The sequence below is a fragment of the Punica granatum genome, chromosome 8 (genome assembly GCF_007655135.1).
Source record: "Punica granatum isolate Tunisia-2019 chromosome 8, ASM765513v2, whole genome shotgun sequence".
Classification (NCBI taxonomy): Eukaryota; Viridiplantae; Streptophyta; class Magnoliopsida; order Myrtales; family Lythraceae; genus Punica; species Punica granatum.
In genome coordinates, this window is record NC_045134.1 from 12,014,384 (window position 1) to 12,026,712 (window position 12,329).

At 36.7% G+C, this 12,329-nt stretch overlaps 2 protein-coding genes across 2 annotated transcripts; both read left to right on the forward strand.

Annotated features, from left to right (window-relative positions):
- The first annotated feature begins 2,413 nt into the window (after positions 1 to 2,413).
- LOC116189505 (putative UDP-glucuronate:xylan alpha-glucuronosyltransferase 3) lies at positions 2,414 to 5,544 on the forward strand. The gene is made up of 4 exons (XM_031519191.1): positions 2,414 to 2,667; positions 2,981 to 3,190; positions 3,277 to 3,914; positions 4,423 to 5,544. The coding sequence occupies exons 1-4, from the start codon at positions 2,609 to 2,611 to the stop codon at positions 5,397 to 5,399; spliced, it is 1,884 nt and encodes a 627-aa protein (XP_031375051.1). The 5' UTR covers positions 2,414 to 2,608; the 3' UTR covers positions 5,400 to 5,544.
- Positions 5,545 to 9,788: 4,244 nt separating this feature from the next.
- LOC116189507 (proline-rich receptor-like protein kinase PERK1) lies at positions 9,789 to 10,779 on the forward strand. The gene has a single exon (XM_031519193.1). It carries the CDS (start codon positions 9,855 to 9,857, stop codon positions 10,533 to 10,535), a length of 681 nt encoding a protein of 226 aa, XP_031375053.1. The 5' UTR covers positions 9,789 to 9,854; the 3' UTR covers positions 10,536 to 10,779.
- The last annotated feature ends 1,550 nt before the right edge of the window (positions 10,780 to 12,329 follow it).

A 12,329-nucleotide genomic window follows, 5' to 3' on the forward strand; every position in this document is an offset into this window, starting at 1 on the left:
ATGATATTCCTCTTTCTTTTTCTTTGATCTATCGTCCACGGCACAAAGTAATAAATTAAAGATTGATGTAGATAAATTTTCAAAATATCATACAAGCGAAAAATTAAAATCTCACTTTTTAATAATAAAATTAATAACATATTAGATAAAAGTAAAAAATAATTCTAGATAATAAATATTATGTTCAAAAAAATATTAAAACATCAAATATAAGAAATGACAGAAAATTTATAAAATTCTAGAGAATACCCAAAAAAGCCAAAAAATTACGAGAACAACTAAAAGAATAAATAATATAAAATACAGAAAATATAAAAGATAAACACTAAAGGAGAATTCTAAATAAATTAAAATGCAATTGAAAATGAAATAAAATGCAGAAAAGAAAACAATAAAATACAAAAATAGAAATATTAGAAAATTCTGGATATTTCATGTTTTCATTTACTCGTGAAACGTTAGAAAATTTGGAATAATCTAAAATAAGTGAAAAGCTTTGAAATGTTAAAAATTTATAGCTGAACCAAAATGAGTGAAAATTTAGAGATAAAACACCTCCTTGTTTGCTAACTCCGAAACTCCCTAAACTTATATATCTTTGGTTGCTTCCATTTAGTTTCTCCCTTAGTCTCTGCACCGATATTTATTTCATTTTCTTTCTTTTCTCGATGGAAAGAGGAGAGGAAGGTAACAGGGCGTCAGACATAGAATGAAGGAGAAGCCCAAAGGGGAACCGATAACACTATATATAAATTCAAAGAAAGTTGGAGCCACTAGACATGATAGGTCTTTTTTTTAATCTGTTTAAAACTTCATTTATTTTTAATTAATTATATTATTTTGAATTTACTAACTTTTATTTTATTTTATGAATTTCGATTTTCCATGAGCTTTTGAATATTTCTCCATTCGTGGTAATTTTCTGGACTTCAAAAAATTTTCCCTCTTTTTTTGAATTTTCATTTTATTTCTTGATTGCATTTTTTATTTCTCTGATTTTTTTTACTTCTAACCTTTTGAAGTTATTCTGAAATTTATTTTACTTCATTTTTTTAAAAAGAAAGATTTTGGATATTCTTTTAATCTTTCCAAGTTTTAGTCTTTTTTTTTACTTTTACATATTTTCCTAATATCTTGTATTTAGTTTTTCAATTTTTATTAATTTTATATTATTTTCTTTTTAATCTTTTTAGAAAAACTTTCTTACTTTTTGTCTTGCATTTTTATTTCTTAATTACATTTTTAATTTTCAGCATTCTATTTTTATTTTTAATTGCATTTTAATTTTTAGCTATCTTTTAGTTTTTATTTTTATATTTTCTGAATCTTATGTTATTTATATTTTATTTTTGGTTGTTCTTGCAATTATTTATTTATCTTTTACCTTTTTACTTTTATGAATTTTTTGTAATATCTCATATTTAGACGATTCATATTTTCTTTATTTCTGGTTTAATTTAATGAAATATAAAAATAATATTGAAAAGTTAAAAAAAAAAAGTGGTATTAGCCGGTATAGGTCCTCCATCACCTCTCGACGCCCCCACGCTCACTCTAATACAAAGGTAGAGAATGGGGATGTAAAGTGTATCTTAATGCCGGCCAACACTACCTCAGATGAGGTCGGAAACGGCCATTGAGCCCATTGGCGACTAGTACCATGATTCCCACCTTCATTCTTTCTATTGCTCATTTCATTTAATTTGATTATTACTTTTTGTCTTCTTTAGTTTTAATGTTAATTTTTATTTGTATAATGCATTTTTTAAAAAGATTATGAATGAAGAAACTTAACGAAATTAGAGTTGGCTAAACGAAATTATTTTAAAGAGTGCATAGTCCATTTTTTTCTCTTTTTCAAATTAACCCAAAAGGAAACTGAAAATTAGACTAATGGCTTAGTTTGTTACTCTTGTACTTTCTTCACTCTATTGTGACTGGAAATAATTACCTAAGGATCAGTCGGGCGTATAATATGTTTTACCATTTATTCCAGCTCAATCGGGCTGATGAACAAGTAATAATATGTTCATCTGAAAAGCGACAACCGGTATAGCACTAACGTTGTCATATTACATTGTTAAACATTCAATTAGGTTGATAGTTTAAGACTGACAGTTGAAGTCCTACATGTTTGAACAAACCCAAATGTAGCACGAAGGGAGTTTATATCCGTTTATGTTGAAATTGAATCATCGAAAAATCGAGTCCAGAAAATTTTTTAAATTTATTTTTTGAAAGGATATTGAATGTCAATATCATTTAAATCTATCATTGTTAATACGAAAAATTATTAGAAAATAATCTTTATTTGACTCAAACTTTTAAGTCAATCCCACCCAACAGCATACTTTCCAATTCCAGGGCTGTATAAATATTCCTCCTTCTAACGCTTAACTGCCACCCACAATCCCATTGACTGTCCACATAAAAATCAGAACATTGACTCTGCTCTTTCCTCTGTTTCATTGGTGCTCGCCTCTGTTCCAGCTCTGCCCAATCTCATTCTTACCGTTTTCGATTTAGGATTTTGTTTCTATTTTTGGAAAGGGAAATATATTCTAATACGGTTGATGTTCCCTCCCACGGGCTCCAACTGAAAGTGGAAATGGCCGGACCCGCATCTAGCCCCATCGAACCCAGAATCAGAGCCTCCGCTTCGTCACCGTTAAGTCATTCGCTCTGTTTTACTCTATTTGATAGCGTTTCTTCCCGTAAATTCCAATACTCCAGGGATGCATATTCGGTAAATAGGCCTTATCCGTGTAGCTTACGTCGGCTGCACCAGACGTAGTTACCGTCTTTGCTCTGGTTCTCATCGAATCTAAGTTGGTTGTTTCAGTAAAACACAAATGCTGTTCTTCGACTGCATTCTTTTTCCAAGAATATGAAGTGCAGGAACCGGCTATGATCATAAGTTCTTGCAGAAAATTTCTGACATTGTCGACTTGCTCATTGGATCGTCTATTTTGTGGTGCAGAGAAGAAGAGAACTTCCGGAGAGAGACTGAGAAGAAGTATCTCAAAGATGTGGAAATTGCTGTCCACCTTCCCGTTCGAGATTGGGACCTTAACTGCAAGAAACCAACCTTCAGCCTCCTCCTCATCTTCATCTTGTGGGGATCTTTCCGAACACTATACCACTCTTCGACGATTTTTATCGCCGATCTTCCCTCCACTTCCTCCCCTCGGTACATTCATCCTTCTCCTTTGCTTTCTTGGATTTTTTTTTTCTCGGCTCCATAATTGATTTTGCATTGACCTTAAACGAATACAGTCCGCATAGCCTGGCCTCTCTGAAGACTCAAACAGCAGAGAGCCTTGCCCAGGATCCTCGATACTTATCCTCTTTAAACATCGACTGGGATGAAATCTCAAGAATTATCGAGAAGCTAAATAATTTAGACGAGTATCCAGGAATTGGACTGCTAAACTTTGATGAGAAAGAAATTGGCCAGTGGAAGCAACTGTTTCCAGAGACCGAGCAACTCATCTTGCACCTAGAACGTGCTCCTGGAAACTTAACATGGGAGATGCTATATCCCGAATGGATAGATGAAGAAGAAGAGTCGGTGATTCCCTCTTGCCCTTCTCTTCCTCAACTTCAAGTTCCCCATAAACCGAGGATCGATCTCATTGCTGTGAAGCTTCCATCAGGGAGATCCTCGAGAGACGTGGCTCGATTGCACTTGCAGCTCGAAGCTGCTCGACTCGCTGCATCTTCCAAAATTCAGCATCAAATTCATGTGCTTCTCGTGACCGATCACTTCCCGATCCCGAATCTCTTCTCATGCAAGGAATTAGTTGCTCGAGAGGGGAATGCTTGGCTTTACAAGCCCGACCCGTTTAGGCTGCTAGAAAAGGTTCGGCTTCCCATCGGATCTTGTGAACTGGCCTTGCCTATCGAGCCTGAAGGTAGCTTTACTGCATATACCGTAGCAGCTAATTTTAATGAGAATTATTCTTGCAAATCAGTCTTTTATCAAGTCTTGGATTATTATCTGCAACTGCAAAGTGCCGATGGCTGTTAACGGGATCAAGCGAACAAAGGCTCCTCGTTGCTTTTGGTTTACATCGACGAAGAAATATTTCTTGCTGACAGAAAAATGGGTTTTTCTGTTGATGCTTTTGTCAATTAGCAAGGTTTTTAGTGGACAATGATGCGAAATGATTTAATTTTTAGTAATCGCACTCATTTTCTGATGAGTGAAAATCTATTCTGGCATAGATGCTTCTTCGATCAGATTTAAAACTCCCCGAAGTGCAGCTAAGTTGGCTTAATAGGAAAGTAGGTGTTTCTTCAGACTTAATCATCAATTTATATAACAAAACATAGACAGCATCCTTTTTTTCCTGTTGAGTCGGGTCACATAAATCGCAACTGACATACGGACTTAGTATATATTTTGTATGTGATATATAGGGCCATTTTATTCGGAGGGATCAGGTCGAGAAGCCTATGCTACAATCCTTCACTCTGCCCAAGCTTATGTCTGCGGGGCTATTGTTGCAGCACAGAGCATAAGAGCCACCGGCTCAAACAGGGACCTTGTGGCACTTGTCGATGAAACAATCAGCGATGATGACAGAGTAGGCCTGGAGGCTGCAGGCTGGAAAATCTACACGATTCAGAGGATAAGGAACCCAAGGGCCCAGGAAGGGTCCTACAACGAGTGGAACTATAGCAAGTTCCGCCTCTGGCAGCTGACTGACTATGACAAGATAGTCTTCATCGACGCCGACCTCCTTGTCCTCAGGAACATAGATTTCCTCTTCGGAATGCTTGAAATCTCTGCCAGGGGAAACAATGCCACGCTCTTCAACTCGGGGGTGATGGTGATCGAGCCCTGCAATTGCACGTTCGATCTATTGATGGATCACATCGACGAGATTGTTTCCTACAATGGAGGTGACCAAGGGTACTTGAACGAGATGTTCACATGGTGGCACCGGATGCCGAGACGCATGAACTTCTTGAAGCATTTCTGGGAAGGAGACAGCGAGGAGAGCAAAAGGCGGAAGACCGACCTGTTTGGGGCGGACCCTCCCGCTCTATACGTTATCCACTACTTGGGACATAAGCCATGGCTTTGTTTCCGGGACTACGACTGTAACTGGAATGTGGGATTTTATCGGGAATTTGCAAGCGACGCAGCCCACAAGACATGGTGGAAGGTCCATGACTCGATGCCCGGGAATCTACAGAGGTATTGCCTGCTCAGGACGAGGCAGAAGGCCGCCCTCGAGTGGGATCGGAGGCAGGCCGAGATGGCAAACTTCGAGGATGGACATTGGAGGATGGAGATCAATGATGACAGGTTGCGTACATGTGTTGAGAACTTTTGCTCTTGGGAAAGCATGCTGCTGCACTGGGGTGAGCAGAATTGGGCTGACAATTAATATCGCCATTCATCGCAAATGATGATTGGAGAGAGATTGTTTCAGATTTCAAGTGTAAATGATGCCATTGGCTGTCATCTGTATACACGATGATGCGTATGATTATTACCCCTAATCATGAAAAATATCTCACGTGTGAATCGTATACAACTACTTCTCAATCACCATTACTCACGTGATTACACGTTTACCGGCCATTTTATCATTGGCATATTGTACTGCCATGTAGTATAACAGTGTGGTATGACCATACATGACCGGAAGAACCGCAACCAAGTCTTATAAATAAGGGATGAAAAAATTAAGAAGAATCTAATATGTTTATAAGAGATAGAGTGCCGCAACTTGTTAGCTCAATCTTTTGAGTTGGAAATGAGTCCAATTGTTTTTAGGTCCAGTGAAAAATTTTACATGACATCAAAGCGGTATGCTTTTGGCAACTCATATGAACTCACATCAAGCCAGATCCAGTTTCGAGGCAACAAAAAACGCGCATCATATTAGTTAGGTCCAAGAGTGGTCCGATCTAATTTCGACGCAACCGAAAGTGCGCTTCTAGTCAGACCCGAATGTGGAACTCGTGGTTATTTGTCCCCCTTGAGTTTCGGAGATTTGAACTTGTGCTTTCTCCCTATATAGTTGCTTACCACTCAATCAACAACTTGTTGGTTCATCATATTTGAGTGAAGTTATCCGCCTCCAAGAAGTAGAAATCCTCCTCGGTCAGCGAGACTATCGTAAGCTAGTCTGCTTGGCAAATCAATGTTGAAAAGTGCTAAAATTACTCGAATCACTTGGAGGATGTCCGGACATGTTGACATGAAACGTTAGAGCTTGAATTAAATGAAATAAATTGATTAAAATGGGACATAATGCAATGGTACTTCTCAGCATCTCAAATTAAGAGGTTACAGGAAGTTTTACTAGGAATCAGGCATTGAACCTATTTGTTCCAGACGACGGCAATTAACTAATTAACCAAGACACTAGAGAAGGTCCACGGAAAGGACGACATGAAACATGCTCCTTCTTTTCTATTTTTCGTTTTTGGCTACATCTTTACTAATTGTTATGATTTTCCCTTGCAAATTTTGATTATCATTTTTATATTTTGCCCCTTTTCCAGTCACAAAAAAACTTATAAGCTTAATACAAGAAAATAGAAAGTTAATAGGGAGAATATGAAGTATTAGCGATTCTTTACTGTTTTTCATTTTTGGCATTTTCATTTAGAAAATGAAAGTTAAATAAAGAGAATAGGAAATTTAAATAATGAGGTAAATTATGGAGCTGATTGAGAGTAAGAACACAATCTTCGTATATGCTATATAAGGACTACAAAGAAAATGGGAAGTCTCATTAGGCGATTCTTTTATGTTTTTCATAGTTCGCCTTTTCATATGAAAAGGTGTCAGAGTTCCAAAAATGACACAGTTTTACTCTGTGATGATACTTTTATTGAATATCATAGAAGGACACTATAAATACACACTTAGTGACACTTGCTAACTAACTATAAATACAAATTGTTATACTCTCATATAACGCATATTCTTATTTTATAATAAGAACATATATTATATATAGAGTATATTTAGTGATTGGATAAATTATCATTACTTGGTTGTGATACAAGATGAATGAACATTACGACTGTCTCGAGGATCATTTTAAAAAGCTGCGCTGCAAGGTCCGCGGGACAAGATGAGGCAGATTAGAGATCGAGAGCAGGAACGTAATCTTTGTATACACTATGCTGGACTACGAACTTGTAGAGAGGTACAGGGGTGAGATTAGGTGCTAAATGGTGGGTGTTATTCTAGATCCCATACCTAAAGATCTTGAGCAGGTAGTTTGATCCATCAAGGTAAGAATGAAGTTCCCATTCTACGAGCCAGACGAGCACCGAGCGAACGGCTAAGCTAGAGAGCTATGGTGCATATAAACTATTATTATTATTATTAACTAATACACTAAAATGGGTCCATGGAAAGGACAACATCACACGTGCCCCTTCTTTTCTGTTTTACACTCTGGCCTTTTTTTACCTAATTGTTGTGATTTTCCCCTGAAAACTTTTATTATTACTTTATCTTTCCCTTTTTCAGATTACAGAGAAAATTCATAGGTTTAATATAGTAAAATTGAAAGTAAAACATAGAGAATGGGAAGTCCCATTAGCGATTCTTTTCTGTTTTTCATTTTTGACCTTTTCTTTAATAATTGTTATGATTTCCCCTGCAAACTTTGATCATAATTTTATTTTTGTCCCTTTTTTCAATTGTAGAGAACACTCATAGGCTTATACAAGTAAATAAAAAGTTAAACAAAGAGAATGGAAAGTCCATTAGCGAGGATTAAATTTATAACTTCTTTGTTCCAAGCGAGAACATACATTATTACACTATGACCCCTTTCTCTTTTAATTTCTTCTCACATCCTCTAAAATAATTTCAAAATTAGCATGTCTTTATTATCTATATACTGAAATAAAGCATGTCACATTGTACAAAAGTGGCGGCTATCATCTTGATACTCGAGAGTATTTATTATTCTCAAATTGACATTATTTGCAACTTTTGTTCGTATAAAATTAGTGAACAAAGGAACAGTGAAATGAATGCTATTGGAGTGTCAAAATGATTTTCTATTATGATGTCTTGGATTCTAATCGATTCTTCAATCCTGTCTTAATTTTTTTTTTCTTTTTTATAGCAAAACATTATCATCATCATCATCATCATCATTGTTATTATTATTAAATTCTTCTCTGCATTTTTTTGTCTGAAAGAACGTTATAGCTAATAAATCTATAAGATTTTAACTAATTAATTTTAGAAAAATACGAACACTATAATAGAATGAGTTAATCTTATTTAATTTACTAATCAACTTATGTATCCACTTATTTTAATGTAGCAAGTAATTTAAAGGGATGATTTTGTAAAATTGTAATATTATCCGTACAATAAGATGAAAATATATAGTTACTTAATTCTTTTTTATATAATTGATGTATTTGAAAAAATATATAAGATCCTAAATCAAATGAAATGATGTCCAATAAACTGGAATATTAATACAAACAACAAATTCATTATTTCTGGTCTCGAAAATGTTACTATACCTCATCCTCTTTCTATATGGATTAAACTATTGACTCCACTACCCAAAAAAAAAACAAAAATAGATTCATTTATTTTAAGGTTAATCCCACTAAATATACTATATAATATCCTAAAAACACTAAGACGGCCCTTACATTTAAAACATAACATTTACCATCCAATTTTTGTTGGCGTGGCAGATATTTGGGTACCGTTCACCGTGCTAACTTGACACTTCTATATACTACTTTAGTTAAAAAAAAAATGATTAGTAAAAAGCAACATAAGTGGTTGCGAAGACGAGATATTCTTTGTTACTGTTCCTGCATCTGATTTGCAAGTAAAATGTAATGAGATGAAAATTTAAATGTTTTGTTGGTTAAAAACCAGAATCTCAAGATTCATTCTAAGAGGGACAATGTTCAGTAAATTATTCCAGTTAGTTCAGTCTATTTTTCATTTTATTATTATTCGACTCTTACCAATAAAAATCTCTTGTGCCCACTTGCTTTTTTTTTTCGGTTATAAAGGAGGCATAAGATCTAATACAATGAAAGAGAAATCCTAAATAATTGATAAAAGGACACGAATAGTCCTACTAGGTATCAAACCTGTGACCTCTAGGTCGGCAAGTGAGGGCGTGTGCCACTGTATTACAACTTCTTTTAATCCTCTTGCTCTTTTTATATCTCCTATTAATCCCATTAGTCTCCTTGTACTGGAACGTAACTTGTTACCAGGACTTCCCATTTCTTGTTTATGCGCCAAGTCTTACTCTTTATGAATAAGAGTAGAGTGCCAACAAGAAATTGAGAAACCTGTGAAAAATTGAGAGAAAATAAGTGTTGTGTGGTGGCATATGTCGTTGTCCAGAATCTAAAGATTTTAGATTTGATTCTCGTCAGTGGGACCACTTTGTCCTCCTCTACTTATATTTCTATTTCCTGAGGAACCTCTTTCATATAAAAACAAAAAAAAAAGAAAAAAAAAGCCAAGTTAGCAAACATCCTTGTCTTACCTATGAAGCGCTTGTGTGTTGTGAAGGGCAAGCATACATATTATATCCTTCAATTCACTATTTCTATGGCACGATTCACATTCAAATTTAAGTAGGAAAATACTAATGAAATGAAAAACTATGAAAGAACCGTTTTCCGATGCAAACAAATCAAAAACCGTTCTTAGAATGGCAGCTAAGTCTTTTTATGATTAGAGAGGAAATAGAACCATCTATAAAAGAAATACAGGAAGATTTTATATTTGATGTAATGAACGATATAAATAGAGACATGGATTCTCACATTCTTCAAACTCAGGAAACACGACCAATCAATTGAGCTAAAGAAGTATGGCATCTCCTCAAGGCATCACCTTCAGCTTCCCATACTTCCAACAGCCACCAGCAGCCGCCACTCACCCACCTCCACCGCAGCCGGATAAGTTCCCTCCCCCGTGGCCTCATGTTCTCCCTCCACCACCACCAGTCCCCCATCCTGTGGCCCCGCCACCACCCCACGTCCTCCCTCCACCAACTCCCCATACCCACCCGTTTGCTCCCCCGCCACCACACATCCACCCACCACCGCACCCATTGCCACCACCGCCTGCCCCAGACCACCCCCACCACACGGTCATAATCGTCGTGGTCATCTCATGCGGGGGCCTCCTCTTCGGTGCATTCCTTGCGGCAGCCTTGTTCTGCTTCCTCAAGAAGCGGAAGAAGAAGACGCGGAAAGAAACCGAGGTCATTCACTTCGACGAGCACCGCAAGGTAAAAGAGAAAATTGTGAAAGGGCTGCATGGGACCGAAGCGGTCGTACTATCGATCGAGGATGATATCCACATTTCCGAAGAGGTTAAGAAGGATGAGAAGGTTAGCAAAGGGAGCCATAATAAAGATTTGGATATTACTGAGACCTCCGAGGGTTTCGGTACCAATGCGGAAGCCGGGGGAGGAGCTCCGGGTGGCCCTGCAGGAGAACAACACCACTACCATTTCCACCAGCACCACCTTGAGAACAAATCCTAACTGATTTGCATTGAGAAGAATATTCAATCACAAGCAAAGCGATTAACCCTACTAGTTTCCACAAACATATTGATGTAACATGTATGGTCATATTAAAATATTTCATTCATTAAATTCTGGCTGATGATGAACATTATTACACTTGAAAGGTATAACAGTACCATCTCATTCATGCATTTTTATGTAATCTGCAACGTTCTACATTTTGTTAATAACAACTCAGTTAATGTATATTAAAAAAAAATAGTAAATGTGATCGACATGGCTCAGTACAATTCACCATATATATAATTTGGCCAATATCTCTTCCCTACTATTTAAAGGCCTTAGGTCCATTTCGTCTCATTTTTACATTTTGAAATCGCCCACGCAATATATACTTTAATAAATTATAAATTCCTAATGATAATTACCTAGTCACGGCTCTTTCCCTCCTCTCTCATACATCCCTTTTTTTTTATTTGCGCCACACTCTCTTCCCGCTCTTTCCAACGTTTCTTCCTCAGCCAATGTTAAATGAAACGTGTCAGAGAGAGAATTTCATATTGGCATCCCCGTTGTGTATGAGGACGGGAATTAAGGATTCTAGGTGATCCTCCGCTAGACAAATAAGAAGAAACCTTTGAATTTATAAAGGGTTGGATACAACCACCTATTAATATAAAATTTTAGATTGAACATGAGCCCAATTGCCTATATCCCTTTATACATCGGGAAAAAAATTGCTCTTCAAGTCTGTCATTTCGAAGAAGCGCATGTTGAGGTGTACATCGTTGCTCGCCACATTGACTTGTAGTTTTTGATATCATTGGAGAAAGAGTGAACTTTAATTATGTGAACACTGAAGGACATACTTTGAAATGTTTTGAAAACTTTTTGTTTCAACCAAACCTAAAGTTTGGTTCGGTTTGGTAAGGTTTCCAAGCTAAGTAGGTTCAGTTACATACATGTAATTAGGGCAAAATAAAATTTGGAACGGCTCAGTTCAGGTTGAACTAATTGGACATGCCAAGCTGGGCTATGATCATGTAGTTCAACTGGCATACTTTTACAGATAGTAACATGGGTTCCCTCATGATGCCACTGCAAGTAGGTCCGGATTGGTTCAAAGTATTGCAGCGATCTAAGTCTAGCCTAGATAAATTAATTCTAACTAATATGGGTTGATTCAAGCGATTCGCAGCTTGTTCCGTTTAAGTAAGGTCTCAAGTTTGAGTCCTTATGAATGTAGAAAATTCATGATGTAAGAGCTCTACTCCTTAATGAAACGAGCCGGCTTGACTAAATTAGTAAGGGTCCAATTGGATTTCTGGATACTCGGTCCACACCGAAAAAAGTTCGCAGGAGTTTTCCATTCATTTACTTAAATGCTTCCACCTATGTATTTTTTTCATATCCGGGGCTCATGATTGACCATCCTTTTGATTGTCCCGCCATTAACACACACAATTCTTTGAATTCCGAATAAAGACATTTAATATTATATTAATAAAAAAATCTAATTAACTGATTAAACTCCAATTATGAGTTTGTCATACTCCAGCACCCCCTCCAAGAAAAGGAAAAAAAAACGAAAAATCATATCAGAAAGAAAAAATTCTTATTACCTAGTTTAACTTGCACCGGATGCAAGTAACTCGAAGCCGAAGTGAAGAGATTACCTTATCCTTGCCCGGAAGCGAGAAACGGTGGAGAGGATGGAACCGAGAGCTCTGGATGTAAGATGAAAGGTGCGCTACGAGAATATGCATGTGTGGGAAGGTAGATATCGGAAGAGCATGGTGTGCGCAAAGA